This window comes from Mustela erminea, chromosome 8, assembly GCF_009829155.1.
Source record: "Mustela erminea isolate mMusErm1 chromosome 8, mMusErm1.Pri, whole genome shotgun sequence".
Taxonomy (NCBI): Eukaryota; Metazoa; Chordata; class Mammalia; order Carnivora; family Mustelidae; genus Mustela; species Mustela erminea.
The window spans coordinates 102,454,020-102,477,393 of record NC_045621.1 but is presented as its reverse complement, the minus strand read 5'-3'; the positions used below and the strand labels follow the sequence as shown (position 1 = coordinate 102,477,393).

Sequence of the window (23,374 nt, the reverse complement as noted above, 5' to 3'; positions counted from 1 at the left end):
TTAATAAAGAGAAATACAAGTTTGTCAGACAAGGTGTCCCAGGGTGGGGGGTCCGGGGCAGGAGGAATGAGCTGTGGCCACTCAGTGGGCAACATGGGACCGGAGTGTCAACAGGACCAGCGGCGGGGGCAGAGGGAGAACGCCACTGCACTGTGAAGGGTTTCTCATTACCCTGAGGATGGTGGGGGATCACTGAGCTGCTTCTCATCAGGGACAAGGTAAGATGCAAATTTTAGATTCTCCAACCGCCTAGAGGAGGGTGGTAGTAAGCGGTCGGAGAAAACAGTATGTGGGTTAATCGTTTTCTTTGATTTTTTGTTTTTGATCTTTGATTTTGATCTTGAAAAGCATTTCTAGGGAGCCACACAAGCAAATCAGAAAGCCCTGTACAAATATTAGGTATTGTAAGGTGGTCTACTGTCGATGAACACAGTCTCAGGGACTGTGGCTAGGATAACACTCTGTTTCCAAATCTGCAGACTCAGGGGATTGAAGGGAACTGTGGAGAGTTTCCTGTGCCCAGGCTAACGGTGGCCCCTTTCCCTGCCAGGGTGGGGAGTGTTGGCTTCCCTGGAGGCCCTGTTGAGGATGGCCTGGGGGCAGGCAGGAGCCTGAAGTCAGGGGCTGAATGCACAGCAGCTTCAGTTGCCCAGACTCAGGGCCTGAGGCCACAAACTACCCAGCCTCTCCCCCAACACCTCCAGGTTCCAGCTGCTGGGATGCCCTGCCCAGTGTTGGCCTCCTCCCCACTCCTTCCCTCTAAACCCTCCTCCTCCCCGACACTCTCACATCTGCCCTGGGTTCAGCCCCAGCTCTACCTTCCAGAACTCTGCAGGACAAGTGAAAGCCCGGTGCATGACAGGGCTTCACAGTCTCCAAGTGATGCTGTCCTGTGGGAGTGACGGTTGCCTGGCAACCTCCATGGTGGGGAGGTGTGCCTGCAGCCCTACAGGGCTCGGCCCTCTGCGCTCTGGTTATTTGCAAACGATGTTAATACAACATCACGTAGAGCCTTGGCAGGGGAGAAAATTGAGAGAATGGCAATCAGAGGGCGGATGGGAGAAGGGGGGGCGCAAGGGTCTGTCTTGTGCTCTAGGGGGGAGGAGGAACTACCTTCTTCTCCACCCACTACCTGAAACACCTGCCACCCAGATCTGCCACCTCCTGGGCAGCAGACATTGTGCCAATCCCTGAGAAGCCCCGCAGAGCCTCCTGTTGAGCGGACTGGCTCATTTTAGAAGAAAATATCATCAAAGAGCATCACAAACAGAAGCAGTGGGAGAGGCCTCACTCTGCATTAGGGCCTTCAGGACAAACCGGGGGCTGTGTCCTGCTGAAGGTCAAGGTCTCTGTTCTAATTAGTGATGTTGGAGAGCAAGAGTTTAGGGCTCTGGCCTTCAGGTGTTTTCACCATCCCCACTCCCACCGCAGAATCAGGACAGTAAGAGACAAGCCGGGTCTTATGCCATTCTGCAGCCCCAGGCCCTGGCAGAGTTGGTACTCAGGGAATGAATGAGTGAATGACCTGAGTTCTGGGATCATTTACTCAACTGTTCATTTGGACTTAGTTTCCCCAAATAAACCAGTAAGGATCTAAGCAAGGATCTGAAGTCAAACGGCTGGATCTGAATCCCAGCTTAGCCACTTACAGGCTGTATGACTTTGGTCAAGTGACTTAACCTCTCTGTGCCTCCATTTGCTTACCTATAAAATAAGGGTAGCCTAGCACGTGCATTAGAGGAATGAGGGTTAAATGAATTCCTGGGGAGTCCATGAAGCACTTAGGATGGTGCCTGGAATACAGCATATTCTTTTTCAAGGTTTGTGCCCTGTTATTTTTCCCTTCTTCTCATTTACAGTGGGCGTCTTGCTTCTCCGCCTGAAGTCTGGGGTTCTTCCTTTCTCTTGGGAAAGCCTCAGCCCACAGATGCAATGATGCCAGGTGTCTGTGGGTAGGGAAGGATGGGGCACTTGAGAAACTACCAGCAGGGGAGCCCCAAGAGTGAATGGAGGGCTGAGGTCCATGGTTCTCTGGAAGCAGCCCAGACTTGCCTCCAGGTCCCGTTCTGGGAGGTTGCTGGGCTTCTGAGGGGATGGCTACATGGTGGGTCTACCTGAGGAGATCTCTGTCTCCCACACGAGAACAGGAACTGCAGAGGCCGCCTGGGCTGGAATGAGGGTCTCACTGGCAACTAGGCCAAACTATAGTGGGTAACTAGTGTCCTGTAGTGGGAAGGACCCATGTGCCTGGCCAGGGACTGGAGGTAGCATTAGCACATGGTAGGGGAAAGAAAGGCAATGCTGCTTATAGACTGGAGCCTGGGACTCAGAATCAGGCCCTGTAAGCTTTGTAAACTGGGGGGATCATCAGGGGACCCTTTTCTGTGGGTACAGGTGCCCACTGGTGCTGCCTGTGTTGCTACCTGGCTTGGCCTGAAGGCCCTCCATTCCCCAGGAATCCTGCTGGCAAAGAGCACCATAGGGTTTCCTAAATGAATGAATCATTAATACCTCTCCCCAGGCCCCTCACTCCCCAGCTTGCTTCTGTGGCCTTCCCCACCTCACCTGATGGCAACTGCCTCCATCCAGGTGCTCAGGCCAAAAACCCAGAGTCATCCTTGACCATCCCACATACCTTCTATTTCAAAATGCTGTGCACTCTGGCTTCAAAATTTGCCTTCAATACTTTCTTGCCCTCTGCTGCTCCTACCTTACTCCAGGCCCCTGTGACTTCTCATCTGGGCTCCTGTGCGGGCCCCCAGCGGGTCTCCTGGCATGTGCCTTTGCCCCCTGCTGCCTGTTCTCCCCACAGCAACCAGAATAAGCCAGCTAAAACATTAGGCAGAGCATCTCCCCTCCTCAAAACCCTTCCCCAGCTCCCTGTTTCACTCAGAGCCCAAGGCCAAAGCCCTTCCTCTGCCTTCAGGGCCTCCCCAGTCTGGCTTCAACTACTCAGGCCTGGCCCACCACCCCTCGCTGGTCTCTTGGATGCTCCCACCAGAGAGCCTCTGCTTTGGTTGCTCCCTGGGCCAGCTGGCCGCTCTCAACCTCCTTCCGCCTCTGCTCACCTGTCACCACCTCAGCAAGGCCTCCCCTCTAACCTGCTTTAAGACAGTTCCACCACTCTCCCCTGCTTGGCTTTTCTCCTTAGCACCCAGGTCCTTCTGTGGAACCTCTGAAACTGTCCTGTGCCCATCCCCCCAACTGCTCCCAGCCTTGGGCTGCGTCCCCCAGCGTCAACACCACCCCGCCTGGCTCACCAGTCCTCGGCATCTCGTTCAGCCGCCCTGGCAGGACCCCGCGGGCTGGGGGTGGGGTGGTGGCTGCACACGCAAGCCGTACCTGTTTGATGGCGAGGTTGACCACCTCGTAGCGGTTGACGCGGCCCAGGGGCAGGCAGAAGCTGTAGAGCGCGTGCAGCGCAGCGCAGAAGAAACTCAGCAGGCCTATCTGCTTGCGGTGCTGCAGCCAGTGGTCCAGCCAGTCCGGGAAGCGGCGGTACTTGGTGCCACGGCGCAGCTGCAGGGCAGCTGCCAGCACGCCGGGCAGGTACACCAGGGACAGCAGCACATAGGCCACGCATGGCAGCGTCGTGTTGACCACGGACACGGGCAGCTTGTAGAACTTGCTCTTGCCATCCCGCACATAGGGCTGCAGGACGTCCCGGACAAAGTTGTAGACGTAGAAGAAGATGAAGAGCCCTAGGGCCAGGAGGGCAGGCACCTTCCATCCTGGGAGAAGGCGCAGGGGCATGGCTTCTACCTCCCGGGCGGAGACCAGGGACCCCATGTCCACAGGCATGAAGCCCATGGCCTGCACCATCTCCGAGACCGCCCGCTTGGCTTCCGGGTGGTCACTGCAGATGGGCACCTGGGGGGGGGAGGTAAGGGGAGAATCAGAGGGGGTCACAGGCCACAGGGGTGAGCAGGGACTGGGTGGCAGTGTCTCCACCCAACTCCTCACTGAGCAGCAGAGGAAGCTGAGGCCATGAGCCACAGCACAGAAGGTGGCTCTGATTCCCAGCCCAGGCTCTTCCCCCTGCCCCCCGCAGCCTCCTGGCCCCTGGTCCAGCATGACCACGATGCAAAGAGAGGACCCAGGGCTTACCCAACAATGAGCGTTTTTGTCCAGTTCATGGCTATCGGCAACCACAAGCAACATGGCACCTGAGGACCCCCAGGAGCCCCTGAAGTAGGTACTTGGAGAACGGTGGCCTGCTCTGGGGCTCACTCAGTAAATGGGCTTTGAATATGGCCCAGAACGTGCAGCCGTGGATGCAGCTCTGTCCTTCAGTCCATGAGTGTCCCCTTTGATGGTGTACCTCGGCCCCCATGGCCCTCAGCCAACACACAAGCCAGTCCCAGACTCATAGCCCATGGCTTCCCACTGTGAGCTCCAGGTGGTGTCCTTGGATCTCTGAACACTGTGGCCTTGCTCACATGGCTATGGTCCATCTGGTCCACGGAATGGACTCAGCACCTTCTATGCGCTAAGCTTTACACACGTAGTCCTGCCGCCTTACCAAAAGCCTGCAGGTCGGTACGGCCCCATTTTGCAGGTGAGGAAACTGAGGTCCAGAAGCTTCATTACTCACCTCTGTACCTTTGCAGGTGGTCCCCACAGCCGGGGATATCCTCCCCACTCCCTGTACCTGACACCAGGAAGTAGGACCAGGCCAAAGCTGATCTCAAAGTCTTCCCTAGCCAGCTGCTCTGTTTCCTTCTAGGCCCTGCCACCCAGTCCTTACACACTGTTCCTTGCCTGTCCACACACAGGAGTCCTACAGTGCAGGCTACATGCAAGGCCCTCCAGTCAGGGGCAGTGACACCCTTGAGCGCTCTCCCACAGAGTGGCACAGAGTTGGGCACAGGAGGCATCTGGGCTGGACGAATTGGTGGAAGTTCTCACACATGTAGAGCCTGACATCCTTTCGGCATTAAAAACCACATGGTCTGGGCACCTGAGTGGCTCAGTCATTAAGCATCTGCCTTTGGCTCAGGTTGTGATCCCAGGGTTCTGGGATCGAGCCCTACATTGGGCTCCCTGCTCAGCAGGAAGCCTGCTTCTCCCTCTCCGACTCCCCCTGTGTTTCCTCTCTCGCTGTCTCTCTCTGTGTCAAATAAATAAATAAAATCTTTAAAAATAAATAAATAAAAACCACCCTGTCTTCACAGGAACCCCTCCTGCCAACAACTGTATGCAGCTCTGGCCATTTCCTGGAGCCATTTTCCAACCTCCAGGAAAAAAAAGAAAAATCCGCTATTGATTGTTCTGGAAAACTGACTCAGTTTTTGGAAGCCCTTGGAATTCGAGTGCTCAAGTTTGGGACCTGCCTGCTTCCTCGGGACTTGGCACATAAATGTGTTACTTTCCTCTTTCTAAGTCCATTCTCATAGCAGAGTCTCTCTTGACTCCAGATAGTAAAAAGAAAGCATCTTCCACCTTGCCCCCCCTGGAAATCGAGTTACCATGGAAGAAAGGACATAGGTTTCAGATTTGTATGAACTGGGTTCACATCCCAGCTCTCCAGCCATAAGACCTGGTATGCATAAGTTCATTAACATTTTCTGAGCCACAGTTTCCCATTGTGTAAATTGGAACTCTATAGTGATGTGAGATAAGCCTGGTGTACTAAGGGGCCTCAACAAAAATTAACCATTTATATTTATTGTTTTGATGGCTGGTATTCCCCACCAGAACCTACCTGTCTGTTCCCATCCCTTGGGCCAGACTGCAGGGTCCAGGCAGAGATAACATTGAAGGCCTTGACCACTGTGCACGTAGGGAAGAGGGAAGCCAGGTACTCTGCATTGGATTCGCGGTGCCGGAGGTGCTCCTGCTCTGTGGGGTTGCTCACGTCCACGAGGATCTTGCCAGCCAGCTGGTCACTGAGGCCACACAGCGAGGAGTAGTGCTCCCGGAACATGGCCACGAAGATGACGTCAGGGGAGTCCACTGCCTCTGCCTGGAAAGTCACTTGTGCCGCTGAGGGGAACAGCCCGGCCGTGCGTTTGGGGTTGCGGCTCCCCACCACCACGCTAAAGCCAGAGCCCACCAGGCGTGTGACCAGGGAGCGGGCGAAGTCCCCGCTGCCCAGGATGCCCACTTTGGGGGCCTCACTGGGGGTCTCGGCAAGGCTCCCATCGCTGTCCACCAGGCGGCGGCTGATCAGTGGCTTATCCATCTCTCCTGACACTTGGGTGGCTGGAAAGAAAGCAGGACTTGATCAGGGGAGAGCTCCCAGGCTGTCCTTCATACCACCTTCCTCTTACTTGTCCACTGTAACCACATGGTGGTCAAACATTCACCCAACAGACCTCCACGGGTGTTAACAGGTGCTGGTACTGGCTGAGCAAGGCCTTCCCCAGGAGGGCACAAACTCAGAAGAGTAAGAAGGACCTCTGCCTTCCACCCTCTTCCCACTGTCCTGAATTATTTCCTTGGGACAAACATGCAAATTTGCGTAGTGCTGAGAAAGAAGTATATAGAACTTCCATGACGAGGGTGTCTGGGGGGGCTCAGTCCGTAAAGCATCTGCCTTTGCCTTGGGTCATGATCCCAAGGTCCTGGGATCGTGTCTGTGGCGACCTCCCTGCTCAGCAGGAGTCTGCTTCTCCCTCTATTCCCTGCTCCCACTCATGATCTCTCGCTCAATAAATACATAAATAAATAAATAAATAAATAAATAATTTTTTTTTTTTTTTTTTTTAAGTAATGCTTGGGGCGCCTGGGTGGCTCATTCAGTTAAGTGTCTGCCTTTGGCTCAGGTTGTGATCCCCGGGTCCTGGGATCCAGCCCTGTATCGGGCTCCCTGCTCAGCGGGAAGCCTGATTCTCCCTCTCCCACATCCCCTGCTTGAGTTCCCTCTCTTGCTGTGTCTCTCTCTGTCAAATAAAGAAAAAAAATCCTTAAAAAGATAAAAAAATTTAAAAAGAATGCTTAAAAAAACCCCACCAACTTCCATGATGAATGCTATGCAGTGCCATACTTCTTTTCAGAGGAGTATGTGAGAGATGGATGGACAGTGTCACTGTCCAGGAGTGACCCCCACCTCACCGCCACTGGGTATTTTCTGATTAATAGGAAGGGTGACATGTCCCTGTGCTTGTTCACATTTTGCACTTCGGGAAGGCACCTCTGTGCTCTTCCTTGAGTAGATGACGAGCAGCTTGAAGGCAGGAACCTCTTATTATTTGACTTTGGGTCTCACCATTTTTGTCCTAGGGCCTGGAGTTGGAGTTCAATGTCAGCTGAGTGAACGAATGAACACTGACTTCTGCTCTCTCAGAGGGGGGCTGCAGTGGGACATGACAGTGAGCGAGACCCTGAGATTGCGTGGGTGCCCTGGGATCTCCTTTACTGAGCTGGACACATGAGTGGCCATGGTGGAAAACCTGGGCTTGACCCAGGAGCTCACAGTGAACTTGGGCAAGAAAAATTCTGCTGACCTTGCCACCAGCTTCAAACTGAAATTTGCCATTTCCTTCGAGCAGCAGACCCCAACAGTGCTGGCAGTCAGTGCTGACCATATCCCAAGTTCTTCAAATACTATTTAAGAGTTCTTCAAATACTATTTAAACTTGTCACTCACTTAAAATTATGGTAGACATACATTTATAAATCAAATATTAACAGATGTGAAGAAATAGATGGCAGCACAATAATGATAGGCGACTTCACTACCCCCCCAACAATTATAGATCATCCAGAAAATCAGCACAGAAATGCTGGACTTGGACTACCGTTGAGACCAAACGAACCTAACACATACACAGAACATGCCATCCAACAGCAGCAGGATGCACATTCTCATCCATCCACAGAACACTGTCCAGGACACATCACAAATTAACTCATAAAATGAGTCCTACAAATTTGTAAGGATTGAAATCATAGGAAGTATCTTTTCTGATCACAATGGTCTATAACTAGAAAAAGGGCAAACTCACAAATATGTGGAAATTAAGGCATACACTTTTTCTTCTCAATTTTTTATTTAAATTCTAATGAGTCATCATACAGTGTAATTCTGGTGTCAGAAGTAGAATTCAGTGATTCATCACTAACATACAACACCCAGTGCTCAACATAACAAGTCACTTCCTTAATGCCCAGCACCCATCTAGCCCATCCCCCACCCAGCTCCCTCCCCAACCCCTCAGTTTGTTTTCCATCTTTGTCTCTTACCGTTTGTTTCCCTCTCTCCAATTCTGCCCCTCTCCTTGTGTGCATCTGTTTTATTTCTTAAATTCCACATATGGGTGAAATCACACGGTATGTGTCTTTCTCTGACAGACTTAATTTTGCCTGACATACTACACTCTGGCTCCTAAAACAGACACCTAGATCAATGGAACAGAACAGAAAGTCCAGAGGGCCTTGGTGGCTCAAGTGGTTAAGCAACTGACTTTGGCTCAGGTCATGATCCCGGAGTCCCAGGTTCGAGTCACACACTGGGCTCCCAGCTCCATGGGGAGTCTGCTTCTCCCTCTGACCTTCCCCCATCTCATGTTCTCTCAAATAATAAATAAAATCTTAAAAAAAAAAAAAAGAACAGAAAGTCTGGAAATGGACCTACAACTATATGGTCAACTAATCTTCAACAAAGCCAGAAAAAATATCCAGTGAAAAAAAGATGGGTGTCTTCAATAAATGACACCGGGATAACTGGCCAACAACATGCAGAAGAATGAAACTGGACCACTTTCTTACACCACACACAAAAATTAGTTCAACATGGATGACAGACCTAAATGTGAGACCGGAATCCATCAAAAATCCTAGAGGATGGGGGGCCTGGGTGGCTCAGTCATTAAGCGTCTGCCTTCAACTCAGGTCATGATCCGAGGGTCCTGGAATCGAGCCCCACATCAGGCTCTCTGCTCGGTGGGAAGCCTGCTTCTACCTTTCCCACTCCCCCAGCTTCTGTTCCCTCTCTCTCTGTGTCTCTGTCAAACAAGTAAATAAATTCTTTAAAAAAATCCTAGAGGAGAACACAGGTAGCAACCTCTCTAATCGCAGCTAGAGCAACTTACTAGAAATGTCACCAGAGCCAAAGGGAAACAAGGGCAAAAATGAACTACTGGGACTTCATCAAGAAAAAAGCTTCTGTACAGCAAAGGAAACAACTAGAAAACTAATGGGCAACCTGAAGAATGGGTGAAGATATTTGCAAATGACCTATCTGATAAAGGGTTGGTAGTATCCAAAATCTATAAAAAAAAATGTATCCAACTCAATACCCAAAAAAACCCCTAATAAACTCTTGGACAACCAATGAACCAAAGAAGAAATCAAAAGGGAAATTCAAAAATCTTGAAACAAATGAAAATGCAAACTCAGCATACCAAAACTTGCGGATGGAGCAAAAGTGGCTCTCAGAGGGATGTTTGTAGCTTAATGTGTATCTTACAAAAGAGGAAAGATCTCACACAATCTACCTTTACGCTTCAAGGAGCTAGAAAGAGAACAATTCTGAAGTTCTAGCAGAAGGAAAGAAAAAACAAAGATCAGAGTAGAAATAAATGAAATAGAGGCTAGAAAAACAATAGAAAAGATGAATGAAACTAAGATCTGGTTTTTTAAAAAGATAAACCAAAGTGATAAAACTTTAGCTAGACTAAGAAAAAATAGATTCCAAATAAAAAATGAAAGGTATATTACAACTGATACCGCAGAAATACCAAAGATCATAAGAGACCACTACAATTATCAAACAATTTTATGGCAAAAAACTGGACAACCTAGACGATATGGATAAATTCCTAAAAACCTACCCTACCATCTACCAAGACAGAATCATGAGGAAATAGAAAAGCTAAACAAGCCAATAATGAGTAAGGTGACTGAATCAGTAGTAAGAAATCTTCCACCAAGTATTTCAAGATGATTTTTAATGTTAGCCCTTCTCCAACTGTTCCAAAAAAGTCAAAGAGGAGGGATCACTTTCAGGCTCACTTTATGAAATTAGAGTCACCCTGATACCAAAGCCAGGTAAGGACACTACAAGAGAAGAAAATTATAGGCCAATATCCCTGATAAGCACAGATGAAAAAAATCTTTGACAAATTACTAGCAAACTAAATTCAATAGCACATTAAGAGGATCCTATACCACTATCAAGTGGGATTCATCCCTGGGATGCAAAGATGGTTCAACATATACAAACCAGTAAATAAATGTGAAATGCATCCACAGAAATAAAAATCATGTGAACCTACCAACACATGAAAAAAAAATCATTTGGCAAAATTAACATCCTTTGGTGATGAAAACTCCATTCATAGTGAAGGAGTACTCCTCCACATAATAAAGGTCATATATGACAAGCCCACACCTAGTATCATACCCATTGGTTAAGAAGCTGAAAGCTTTGCCTCTAAGATCAGGAAAAAGACAAGGATGCCCCTCTTGCCACCTCTATTCAACATAGCATAAGAAGTCTTAGCCACAGCTCTGAGCCAAGAAAAAAGAAAGAAAAGGCATCCAAATTGGAAAGAAGTAAAATTTGTTTCTGTTTGCAACTGACGTGATCTTACATATAGAAAACCCTAAAGACCCCACCAAAAAAAAAAAAAAAAAGTAAAAGAAAGAAAACAAGACAACCCCTCCCCAAACAAATAATTCTGTTTAAAAATGGGCAAAGGACCTGAATAGACATTTTTCCAAAGACAACATACAAATGGCCAACAAGTATATGAAAAGATGCTCAACATCACTAGTCATCAGGGAAATGCAAATCTAAGCCACATTGATGTCTCTTCTCAAACCTGTTAGGATGACTATTATCAGAAGGATAAAAAAGTCAAAAGATAGTTAAGTGTTGGAGAGAATGTGGAAACAAGAGAACCACTGCACACTCTTGGTGGGAATATAAATTCTAGCAGCTATTACAGAAAACAGCATGAAGGTTCCTCAAAATATTAGAAATAGAAATGCCATAGGATCCAGCAATCCATCTTCTAAGTATATATTCAAAGGAATTAGAGTCACTATTTCCTTAGAATCACCTGGATGGCTCAGTTGGTCAGGCGTCTGCCTTTGGCTCAGGTTAAGATCCTAGGGTCCTGGGATGGAGTCCCACAATGGGCTCCTTGCTCTATGGGGAACCTGCTTCTCCCTCTGCCTGCTGCTCTCCCTGCTTGTGCTCTTTCTTTCTCTGATAAATAAACAAATAAAATCTTTAAAAAAAAGAGAAAGAATCACTTTCTCAAAGAGATATATCTGCACCCCATGTTCATGGCATTATCAGTCACAGTAGACAAGATATGGGAATAATGGGAAGTGTCCACAGGTGATGAATGGACAAAGGAAATGTGGTATATATACACAAAGGAATATTATTCAACCTCAAAAAAGAAGGAAATCCTGACATTTGTGTTAACATGGATGAACCTGGAGAACATTATGTGAAATAAGCCAACACAGAACAACAAATACTACATGATCTCACTTGTGTATGTCACACTGTACACCTTAAATATATAGTTTTGTCAATCAAACTTCAGTAAGGGTGGGGGAAAATAAAAATAAATAAAATGACAGTAAATATCACACCAGCCGTTAGATATTGTTATTTAATGTATTCATAAAGAAGCATGTCTATTACTATGAAACATTTAGAAACATTTGGGAACTACGTTTCACTGTAACCGGTCTCCTTTGTAACCCTATGTTATTCTGTGCATGTAGGAGCATTATTTTTTTTTTCAACTAACATCTTCTTGCTTGATATTGGAAGTGTTTATTATTATTATCATTATCATTGTTAGTTTCAGGGGTAGAATTTAGTGATTCATCAGTTGCATACAACAGCCAGAACTCATTACATCACGTGCCCTCCTTAATGCCTGTCACCCAGTCACCCCATCCCCCCAGCAACCCTCAGCTTGTTTGCTAGTGTTAAAAGTCTCTTATGCTTTGCCTGTTTTCATCTTATTTGTCCTTCCCTTCTGCTATGTTCATCTATTGTTTCTTCAATTCTACATATGAGTGAAATTATATGGTATTTGTCTTTCTCTAATTTTACTTAATGTAACACCCCCTAGTTGCACCGGCATCATTGCAAATGGTAAGATGGCATTCCTTTTGACGGCTGCATAGTATTCCACCACATATACACATGCGCATGCACGCGCCACATCTTTACCCATTCATCTGCCAATGGACATTTGGGCTCTTCCCGTATTTCGGCTGTTGTGGACATCGCTGCTATAAACACTGGGGTGCAGGTGCCCCTTTGAATCACTATGTTTATATCCTTTTGGTAAATACCTCGTAGGGCAATTGCTGGGTCCTAGGGTAGTTCTATTTTCAACTTTCTGTTTTCCTGAGTGGCTGTACCAGTCTGCATTCCAACAGGGTAAGAGCGTTGCCCCTTTCTGTAAGAACATTATTATTCTGAGTAGAAGTCCAGGGGTCTCACCAGCCTATGGGTCCATGGGAACCCTCGGCAAAGAAGGGGTAAGATCACTGCTACCAATGGAGCAGCAGGGATGGCTTAACCCCCTCTTCCCACTTTCCACAGCAGTCTCTTGGGTGAGGGCTGTATATGTGTATGGTGGGTTTAGGGTCTAATGCAAGGGGGAGCAGGAGGACCAGGAGGCTGTGCTCCAGCTCTGTCACGGACCAGCTGTGTGTCCTTAGACAAGCCCCTGTGCCTTTCTGGGCCCCAGCTTCCACCCCTGCAAATGCAGATCGTGATCTCAGCTCCAAGATGACAGAGAATGCAATCTTGAAAGGTTTTGGAAAACTGACCTGGACATCTGACAAGGCAACACCACGCATGCCTATCATATGCTGGACATTTCTCTAAGACCTTTTCCACGAGTGATGGTTGTCGAGGCCTCATAGGACCCCACGAAATAGGTGCTATGATTCTCCTCCAACTTAAAGGGGGAGGAAGCTGAGCTCAGAGAGCTTGAAGAACTTGCTCCAGGGAGCACAGAGGGTAATGGGGAAAGGAGAACAGGACGCAGGTCTGCCAGCCTTTGCAGTGAGCTTCACCAAGAGTCCTATTGTCCAGACAGAGGAGCTGTCCAGAGATCCCTCGTGGGTGGTAGAGCTGGGCCCCTGTGGCTGAGTAGAGGGGATCACAGTAGACGGGGATGCACTGACTGTCCATTCCAAGAGTCAGAGGACATGCTTTGCAGCCAGGACCCCCAACCTGCTCACATGGGACTCAACTCGACGCCCTCATGGACATAGTACCTCCCTGCAACATGGGAGAGCATTTTCCGCCTGGTTCTGGGGACAAGGATATTTTTCCAAACGGTGATGAGCTAGCCTTTGCAGATGCCAGTAGGGCTCCCGACAATCCCTCGAGTGCAGACCTGGAGTCGCGTGTCCGTGGAAGGCCACCCTCGGCACCCAACTCTGCCTGGGTTCTACTTCTGACTCGGCCAACCTCTAACTGTGGCTGTGGGCCTGCCAGTGCCTCCTCCATCTCCCCAGCAATAGAAGGAGACAATCACAGCACCTTCCTTAATGGGAGGTTGTGGGAATAAATAAGTCAATATACGTAAAGCACTTAAAACAGCACAGGACTCAGCGGGTGTGGCTCAGTAAGAGTAAGCAGATGCTGGTGCCAGCACTGTACCCATAGCAGGGACAAGGCAAAGGAAAGATGCAGAAGCCCTGCTAGCCCCTCTTCAGCCCTGGGAAAGTGGGGAGTGTCATGACAGAGACTCTGCCGGTAGCCTCGAGCTCCCAGGCCTGCATGGGGGATTTGGCTAAGCTGAATGTAAACCCCTCATGGGGACCCCAGCATTTCCCACGGTCAGTCAGGGCTTGGACAGATCCACATGGGCCTTCCCCCGTCCCTGCATCGGCCACCTGAAGACACCTGCCCTGGGGCGAGGCTTGCCTTTATGGGTGGGGGGGGCAAAACCACCCTGAAGCCCCCAGACTAACTTCTCCATGTCTGCTAGCAATTCAGAGGGTCCCACGGAAGTCCCTCTGGGCCAGAAGGGTCTCCTTTGCTCTCTCTTCCCAACACATGTGCTGAACATAAAGATGTGAGGGATGCCTGGGTGGCTCAGTGTTTTAAAGCCTCCAATTTCAGCTTGGGTCGTGATCCCAGGGCTCTGGATCGAGCCCTGCATCAGGCTCTCTGCTCTGCAGGGAGCCTGCTTCCTCCTCCTCTCTCTCTGTGTACCTCTCTGCCTACTTGTGATCTCTGTCAAATAAATAAATAATCTAAAAAAGAGAGATAGAGAATAAAGATGAGAAAGACATGGCTCCCACTCTTGGATGGTTTACAACTGTGCACGCACGTGTGTGGTGTGGGACACATTCCGTAAGACGCATCCATCCACAACTGGACACAGAGTGCCAGAGGACGAAGCCCAGGAATAGACACCGCATCCCAGGGGGAAACCAGGGAGGGCTTCCTGGCATTTGCAGCATCAGTGGGCTAGGGAAGAAACCCTCGTGGTTTACAGCCTCATGGCAAACTAGACCGAAAGGAGGAAGTCGGTGACAGCCAGACTTTGAATCTCGTCTGTGCTGAACCCCAGACTGAGCACCCCAAGGTGGAGGTGGGGAGGACTTATGTGGGGCTGGTTCCTGAAGCTCTGTGCTCAGAACCTGACTCGGTATTGCTTCCCTTCTGGGGGCTGGGGTGAAGGCAGATGCAGCATAGGGAAGCCGTGGGCAGGGGCTGGGGTTGCGGGGGTGGATCTGGGACTGGTCCTGGCTGTGCGAGGACCTGGTGGTGGGATAGCGGAGTGTTGCTGAGCCTCTCTGGGCAGCTTCTCTAACTGAGCGGCTGCGCCAAATCACCTGCAGTTCCCTCCCAGGGTATTAATGGTCCCACACTTAGGGGCCTGCCTTCAGTCATAGACCGCATGGAAACCAAACACAAAGCATCCCTAAGTGCTTCTTGCCACCAAGACTGGGTCCTTGGCACTGGAAAGTGCCCGGCTGTAATGCTGTCTTGGGAGGCCTCCCACCCCAGGGGCAGCTCCGCCCACTACAAGTTCCTATGCAGGGGACAGAGCTACCCGGGTCGGGGCACTGGGGTCACTTACTGGGGAGAACCCTTTGTGCCTCAGTCCCCTCCTTCAAATGGGGCACTACTTGTACTTCCTCCAAGGTTGTTCTGAGGATGAACTGAATTAATGGGCAAGAGGTCAGAGCCGGGTTTTCTGACGCGTGTGCTGGTGTGTATGTGCATGTGCATGTATTGTGCTCTAAGGGGCTTCACAGGCAACCTCCCAAAATTCTGCCTTCCCGGTGCCCAGCACAGGGTCTGCTGTCGGCATGAAGGCCAGAGAAGGGAGAGCAAGTGGTCCAAGTCCCAGAGGCCCAGGATGGGGGGTGGCGTGGGGCCAGCAGAGCCCTGTCGCCTGTCCTATCCTCCCGGCCCTAAGGTGAGTGACTGATTCTGGCTGGGCCCTGGCTCCCTGGTGGTTCTATTTACGGAACTGGGGGAGGGAGGGGGGAGGGGATCAAATTACAGCTGGAGTGGGGATGGCAGGCTGGGGCCTGCTGCGTCCTGTGCACAGACCGTCCACCTGCCTGCGTGCCCCACCCCCACCGCTCCCCACCAGCAGCGGACAAAACCTGCACTGAGGCTCCGTTGTGCAGAAACTGGCCCAGACCACAGGTCCTCATCCCCTCTGGGTGTTTGCCCAGGCTTGCCTGTTCCCTCCCACTTCCCGGCAAGGTCATGGCACGGGCTGTGTTTGTGGCTGGGAGTCATGGGGGTCCACTGGCCTGCCTGCCTGCTCCTGCCCACTCCCACCCACTCCTGCTTACTCTCAGGCAGGCCACTAATGGTGGCCAGTCACGCCACGGACAGCCTGACAGCCTCTTCTGCGAGGGCCAACCCTTAGGCTCACGTGGCCAGTGCAGTCCCTGTCCATGAAGGGGTCAGGGAGGGGTCACATGGGGGTGGGGGGGTGGGATGGCTGGCTGTGGCATCTTGCGGCTGGATGGAGGAGAGGTGGTTTGTGGGTGGGCTAGGGTGCCTTCCACCCTCTCCCACGCAGAGGCTGACTTAAGCCAACACCTCCGGCCCTAGCCGTCCCTGGAGACCCAGAAAGAACTAGGGTACAGCTCTTAATCTCAACAGGCCCACCGTTCTCTTCTAACTTTGTTTAGGTTTTATCTAGTCAGTAAAATTAAATTTGAGGGTTGGGGGAAGACACATTCCTCCTATTACTGCTATGTTTACTTGTAAGATAAATATGTTGAAAATGTAATTTGTGCTGTATAATGTTATGCACAGAATAAATCCTATGTTAACATAAATGTCAATGTAGATACATGTGAAAGGATAAGGCTAAACATTAAAGAAACTCTAAGTATTCTTGCTGGCCCCAGGGAATGATCCTTTACAATCCAGGGGAGCCCCATATCCATCCTGGAGACCTGAGCCCAAAGGCACCAATAACTGCCCAGGTTCCCTCCTGGGACAGCTGGGGGCTGCATGTACCTGGGGCCTTGCTCAGCAGCTGGGGACTTGCAAGTCCTCGCCTGGTGGCTCCTAGGCTCATGTGAGCTGCTCTACCCTCCTGTCAGCTTTGGCAAGGGAAAGACTGCCACGTTCGGTTGCACGGCTGTTAACTCTGCAATCCAGCCCTGTGCTGGGGGCATCATGGAGGTTTCGTGTATATTTCTGAAGAAAGGCAAACATCCTGGATCTCACAGCTTCAAAACTTACTCTGCTTATCCTTGGGGACCAAAAATTCTTCCAAAATGCAGTGCGTATTTCAAGAGAAGCAGTCAGATCCTCACTGAGCACCCTGGCATCACCCCAAACTGCAAGGATGGAATGTCCTTGGGTTTTGTCCTCGTTTTTGTAAAACCCTTTCATAAGTTTACAGGTTTAAATCCTCCCTGGTTGTCAGGACATTGATCACGGCTCGCTCTCTGCCCACTTGCTCTTAAAGCCCTCCCAGGTCCTGCTGTGGACAAAGTACAGGCCACACACTGCTGAGAAAGAACAAAGACAGCCCACAGAATGGGAGAAAAAAATTGCAAATCATTGATATGATAACGGGGCTTGCTCCCAAATATATAAAGAACTCTTACAACTCGGTCCCTAAAAGACAAATAACCTGTATGACCATGCGCAAAGGACTTGGATCCACGTTTCTCCCACGAAGATACACAAATTGTCATGAGGAACAGGCGAAGATGCTCAGCCTCGTGAGCCCCCAGGGACAACGAATTAAAGCATGACAGGCCACTTCATACCCCCTTGGATGGCTTCATCCATCACATCACAACAGAGTATCATTCAGCAACAAACAGCAAGATGGCACAACTATGGGGCTAGGGAACCCTGAGTCTTGGAGCCACGAGGCTAAAAGAAAGAAGCCAGTCACAAAGGCCACACGCCGTATGACTCCATTTACATGAAATGCCTACAAGAGGCAAGTCTACAAAGACAGAAGTAGATTAGTGGTTGCCTTGAAAGGGGGCTGTTGTGGGGGTACGGAAAGTGCTCACGGTACAGGGTTTCTTCTCAGAGGTGATGACAGGATTCTAAAATGGACTGTGGTGATGGCTGCCCAACTCCATGAATATACTAAAAACCACGGGGTTATATACTTGAAATGGGGGAGTTGTATGGTAGGTGAATTACAGGTCAGTGAAGTTGCTATTTAAAAAAAGAAGAAACTGAAGGATGCCTGGGTGGCTCAGTTGGTTAAGTGTCTGCCTTGGGTTTGGGTCATGATCCTGGGGTCCTGAGATCAAGTCCTGCATCAGGCTCCTTGCTCAGTGGGGAGCCTGCTTCTCCCTCTCCCTGCTGCTTCCTCCTCCTTGTGCTCTCTCTCTCTCCCTAACAAATAAATAAAGCCTAAAAAAAAAAAAAAAAAAAAAAAAAAAGGAAATTGAGATAGTACAGCCTGATGTGTGTGAACAAACAGTGAACTTGCTTTGCATGGGAATCCAAGGCCTCCTCATGAGCTTAGAGCATGGATCCCGTGACATCAGTGCTGGTGGTTCTAAGTTATTCCCTGGTTGTATCCCATATATCTGAGTTTCTCAGCCCTGTGTCCTCTAGAAAAGTAAGTGTGTAGTCAACATTATTAATAACTGTTGTAGGGGAGCAGTGCCACAGGCTGGTCCTCTCGCTTCTGGGTGGAACCTGCAGGTTTTGCTCATACAGCTCCCGCTCTGAGCTCTAACCCATGCAAGCAGACAAGCCACCGAGGGCCATGGTGCACGGCACACGAGGAAGGTGCCGAGGTCTGAGGCCCGCCCTTTCAGCTCCCGGGATGCATCCATGAACAAGGCCAATGCATGCCAATGAGAGGGGGTATGGAAGCATCCTCTGCTATTCTCGCCAATGGCAGAGGGTTTTTATAAGGACACACAGCTGGAAACTAGCACCTAGCCACAAATCTGCCAGCACTAGGTTGGATCCGTTCCTTGTTCCCCCACCAAATGCATCCCCTCCTTAACGAGGGAGAGGAGCATCCCCAGGGTGCCACCAGGGTCACTGGGAGCCTGTCTGGGTGGGCTAGGCTGGCTCCCCTGAGCACATCCATCAGAATAGGGGCTGAGGAAACAGCTCGATGTTTCCGACTTATGCAGGTTCAGTGGCCTTGATAAACTGCAAGGCAGGCCAGCAAGAACACAGGCTCAGAGAGAGCTGGGGTCAGATTGCAACCCTACCACTTACTTGCGGGGTGGCCTCAGCAAATCCCTTTACCTCTCCGAGCTTCGGTTTCCTTATCTGTACTGCAGAATAGCATTACCTACTTAAAGGAGACTTCTGAGGATTATACGCATCAGCAAAGTGCGCGATCCGAACCTGTTCAATTCACTCCCTTTTCATTTTGTTCCTTCCTGTCCAGGATTTTTGAAAACCTTCTGTCTGTGTAAAGCAGGAATAGACATGCACAAATCAATACATGGCGTTCTCTGTTGAATGGAAAAATTTACTCTGAAATTTTCTAAAAATGTGCTCTGAGATAATGGCCTGGAGCTATGCACACATTTCCCACAAAGGCAATTGTAGGGAGGGATCTGTGGCTCTTTGGGGTTCAGGGAGTGGGGAGAAAAGGGGGTGGCAGAACAGGGATGGGGAGGACAGGAGGGAGAGGCTGGGGTCAGAGGTGGGGCACCAGAGTGGTCTGGGACCAGGCTGTGGGCTTCCTGAGCTCTCCAAGGATGGCTAGTCCCAACAACCGGCTCCCCCCAAGGGACAGTCGTCATGCCACCAGTGTCCCCAGACCCCCTTCCTCATCAGGACCACCAGCTCCTGGATCAAACCTGCACCAGCTGCTTCTCTGTTTCCACAGCCCTGAGAGCAGCCCCCTTCCCACTGACCGCATTGCTTTCTCTCCCGTCTGCCCTCTCCCCGGACTCTAAGCTCCTCACGCGTGGGAACTAAATCAAACTCACTTTTGTTAGCCCAGCACCCAACCCCTATCGGGTCAAACCTGAGCCTCACCGGGGTCATCTGGAGGGCTTGCTAAACTCATTGTTGGGCTCCATCCTCAGAATTTCTGACGCTGCTGCTCCAGGACCACACTTTGAAAATGACTGCAGGATACCTTTGCAAAAGGTGCTGTGTGAATGGTGAACCACTCCAGGTTCGATTTTTTTCCTGGGTTTTTATAGTCAGGCCCAGCTCTTCACCTGTCTCCTCCGTAAGTCCTCCCTGCCCCCCTGGGACCCCTCGTACCAGTGCTCTCTCCCTGTGCTCCTCCCAGCCCTGAGGGTTAGGTGCCCATGCCTCACCCCTGCAGCCCCCTTGGCCGCCCAGAGCTAGGTCCTTCTGGGGAGAAGAGGGTCAGGGCCATGGAAACATTACTCCCTGAGCCCATGAGGCAAACTCTCCACGAAGTGCTCCCATGGCCCCTCCCCCACCCCGACATGGGTCACCAGACCCACTGCAGCCGGAGGGTAAAGAGGGGGCAGCACTGGGCTGTCCCCATACAGATTCTGGGGACCCAGGAGCCCCCAACACCTTGACTGGGGACATCTTCCAGTTACCTGGCTGGCCAAAAATTCAGATGGCCTGATTCAGCATCCGGGGCTTTTCCGCTACCTCAGTTTGACAGCGAAGCTGGGAAGAAGTGTTCAGTGGACCAGTTCATTACCACTCACGGCCCTCACACAGAAAGGATGGTGGTCCGTGCTGGTTAGAAGGAGTGGAAGGGGGACGTCCCCATGGTCAGCACCAAGGCTAGCGGCTTAATGCAGAGAAGACACTCAAGCCCTTAGGGTCCTCATGCTGCCCAACCTCAGGGGCCCCCATCCACACTGTAATCCACGTGCATAGTACCTTCTGGAATTTTGCAGTGCACAACCTGTGCAGTTTTACACAATAGTTGGTCCTACCAATCCTGAAAAATGTCCTCATTTGATATTCCCTGAAAACCTACTATGTCCCCAGTAGGTATTCTGGCAGGGAGCCAGAAAACAGTCTATCCTCTTGGGGCTCTTTAAGGAAAGGCCAGCTACAGCCTGTGGTGAGGAGAAGAGTGCTCACACGAGGGCATGCCCAGGCGCTGTGGGAGCCAGGGAGTGGCTTATCTCTACCCAGTGAGGTCAGGGCGCTGGCACGTGGGGGCAGCCAGCTCCCTACGGGCTGGTTTATCCAGCCAGGCTGGAGGCTATCAGGCGGCAGCAGCTGAATCTGCAGTCTCAGCGTCTGGGCTTAGGTGCCTTCTTGCTTTCTAGGGATACCTGGAGCCACAGAGCCCGGGGCCAGATGGGTCTCATGGGCTCTGGCAGCCCCAGACCCCTCTCCCCTTGCCATGGTGTAGGTGTGCAGAATCAGAGATTAGAGCCCTCTGTTCCTGGGCAGAAGGAGGTGTGGAGGCAGGGAAAGGGGCATAAGCAGCTAAGACAAACCAAGGCAGCTCCAGGGGCTTTGGCCAAGGAACTCAGCCTGCCTCACTGGCCTGGTTAGGGATAGATGCATGCTTCTCCTGCTTTGTCCAGCCAATGGGACACTTTTTCAAAGAAGCCTCGAAGAGGCCCTCCCAGTCCTTCTGCAGCATCTTCCTCTGGGCTCCAAGGGACACTGAAGTCAGCCTCCAGTCTCCAAATATGGGTAAGGTCCTGCACTGACTTCCCACCCACCCACAATGGGCTGGCTCTGTGCAGACCTCTAACTTTGCAAGAATCCCTGAGGGCTCAAAAGGCTGGTCCAGGCAGCCTTGGGAGACCTCCTGACTTCGTCCCAGACCCTTAAAATGGAGGGGATCTCACACTCTGGGCTTACTTTGCATTGGCATGGGACCATTGACGGCACATGCTGGTTTGCTTTTCCATCAATATGGGCCACTTCATACTCATTTCTATGTCCCTAGCACCTAGCCTGGGACCTGGCACCAACTAGGTGCTCAATTAATTTTTGTGGCTCAAATGACTCAACCTCTAGTTTCTGGGGCAGAAGGATATTCAGAGCATAGGGGCAAAGCATATTCAGAAGTCATTGGTTGTTCTCCTCGGAACCTAATGGGCCCGCTTATACTCAGTGGTGATTAAATATCACTACTTTCTAACCCTTACCACGGCCCCGATCCTGTTTTTAGACTTGGTCAGGCATTTCGCTATTCGATACACTTAATCACACAGAAGACTTATGTACAGATGAGTTTAAACATTGAAAATAAACAGAAAAACACGAAGAGCCTCATGCAGCTCTGGCCAAAGAAGAAAATCAAACAGCAGCTATGAGCCCTATCAGGGTACAGCCTAGTATGTGGGTTCCCACGGAAGAGGGTTTCAGGAATGCTGGGTCAATGGCTCCAGGGCCTGTGGGCTTTTGAGCGTGGAGGGGGTTAGGTGGGGGGAATAACCATTCGAGATGGTCTGCCCAGTCTCCATGAAGCAGGGGTGTCCAGGGGCTGACAAGGCCCCATTGTGGCCTCCCCACTCACACCGCATGCTTTTTTCTGGACACAGATGTAATCTTTTTGCCTGGAAGTCCCCTTCCCTCCAAATGACAAAATTCAAGGTCCAGCAGAAAGGCTACCTTTTCCATGAAGCCCTCACGGTACCTCTTGTTCGAGACAGAATGAACCCCCCCCCCACCCCAGTTCTCTTGACTCGGCAGCGGTACCAAGATGGGACCAGCATACAATGGTGGGTACTTTCCCTTAGAGGTCCAAGGGGTAGATGGTGGTGAGGTCCTGGATCCCCCCACCCCAGTGTCCATCACCCCACACCCAGGTGCTAATGCTGACATTAAAACTAATTCCCTTTGAGAGAAATAATTCACATTTCCCATGCAGGTAAAAAGAATAACAGTTTCTGTAAGACCTTTCCTGTCGTATGAATCTGAAATAAACAATCCAAGTAAAAAGTAGGCTACTTACTATGCAAAGAGAAGTAGCTTAAGGGAAGTCCCCTAGTTCCCCCTTCCCTCCATGTGACAGCCCTTAAAGCCATATCGTGTAGAAATTCTGGGCCTCCCCGGGGCAGTAAGGTCCGTGCTGGGCTGTCCCATCCCCGCATCTAGCCTGGGCTTGACACGTAGCACACCTGCAATCATGGAACAGCAGTCATGGGGAGATGTGGCCAGACTCACACCGTGGAGATCTGACCCTGCACTTGCACTCTCGGGGTGTGGCCTATGGAAGGCTATCGTTACTTCCATTTTACAGATGAGAAAACTGAGGTCCAGTTAGGACTTCCGTAAGGTCCCAGAGTTGGCTCCAGCCCTAGTCCCAGCCAGTTTCAGGACTCAGGCTGCCTCTAAGGTAGTGAGGCCAGGCAGCTCATTGCTGCGGGAATGACTAATAGCTGGTCACTTGGTCACATGGGGCTCTGGGGTGGTCTGCTCCCTTCCTCGTGGCTTTCCTCTGCCCTGCTGAGCTGCCCAAACTCAGACTTTCCAGCCTCTCATTCTCAGCTATTTCTGCAAACCCGGGGCCGCCCTCTATCCTAGCTTCTAAACCACAGCAGCTCAGGTCCCAGGCCCTCCCTCTCTCCAGCTGCGGGTTCAGGAGGCAAGAGCAAGGCTCCACCTGACTCCAGGCACCCCATCCTCCGATCGATCCTTCGGGGCTGACCTGAGGGTCGGGGGGTGGGGGGACAGGATAAAGGATGCCAGTCTCAAATCAGGGTTTAAAAGCTGGATTACAGCCACACACATCTTAATTGGTCCATTTCTATGTTCTCTGTGGCCATTTTTCCTTTCTGATGGACTCTTACAAACATTTTACTGTTATATTTCTTGTAATACTGCCTGGAATCATTATTTAGACATCATAAAAAAATCATTATTATTTCTAAAAGAAAGGCTGACAACTCCTACAAAAGAGAACAGAAAAAGCTCGGGCACACACGCAAACACACACACACACACACACACACACACACACACCCCGATCCACACACAAGTACACATACCAGCGAGTTTAGTGTGACAAAAAAAGAGAGGTCTATCACCACAATG

At 50.5% G+C, this 23,374-nt stretch overlaps 1 protein-coding gene across 3 annotated transcripts in view; it reads right to left on the bottom strand.

Annotated features, from left to right (window-relative positions):
• Positions 1-23,374, bottom strand: part of STEAP3 (STEAP3 metalloreductase) — a 48,471-nt gene that overhangs the window by 13,308 nt on the left and 11,789 nt on the right. For all 3 annotated transcript variants that reach the window (XM_032353855.1, XM_032353857.1, XM_032353856.1), the window contains exons 2-3: positions 5,705-6,204; positions 3,343-3,870 (exon numbers count right to left, since the gene is read on the bottom strand). In XM_032353855.1, coding sequence (XP_032209746.1) covers positions 3,343-3,870; positions 5,705-6,204 — 1,028 coding nt within the window. The remainder of the gene's footprint in view (positions 1-3,342; positions 3,871-5,704; positions 6,205-23,374) is intronic.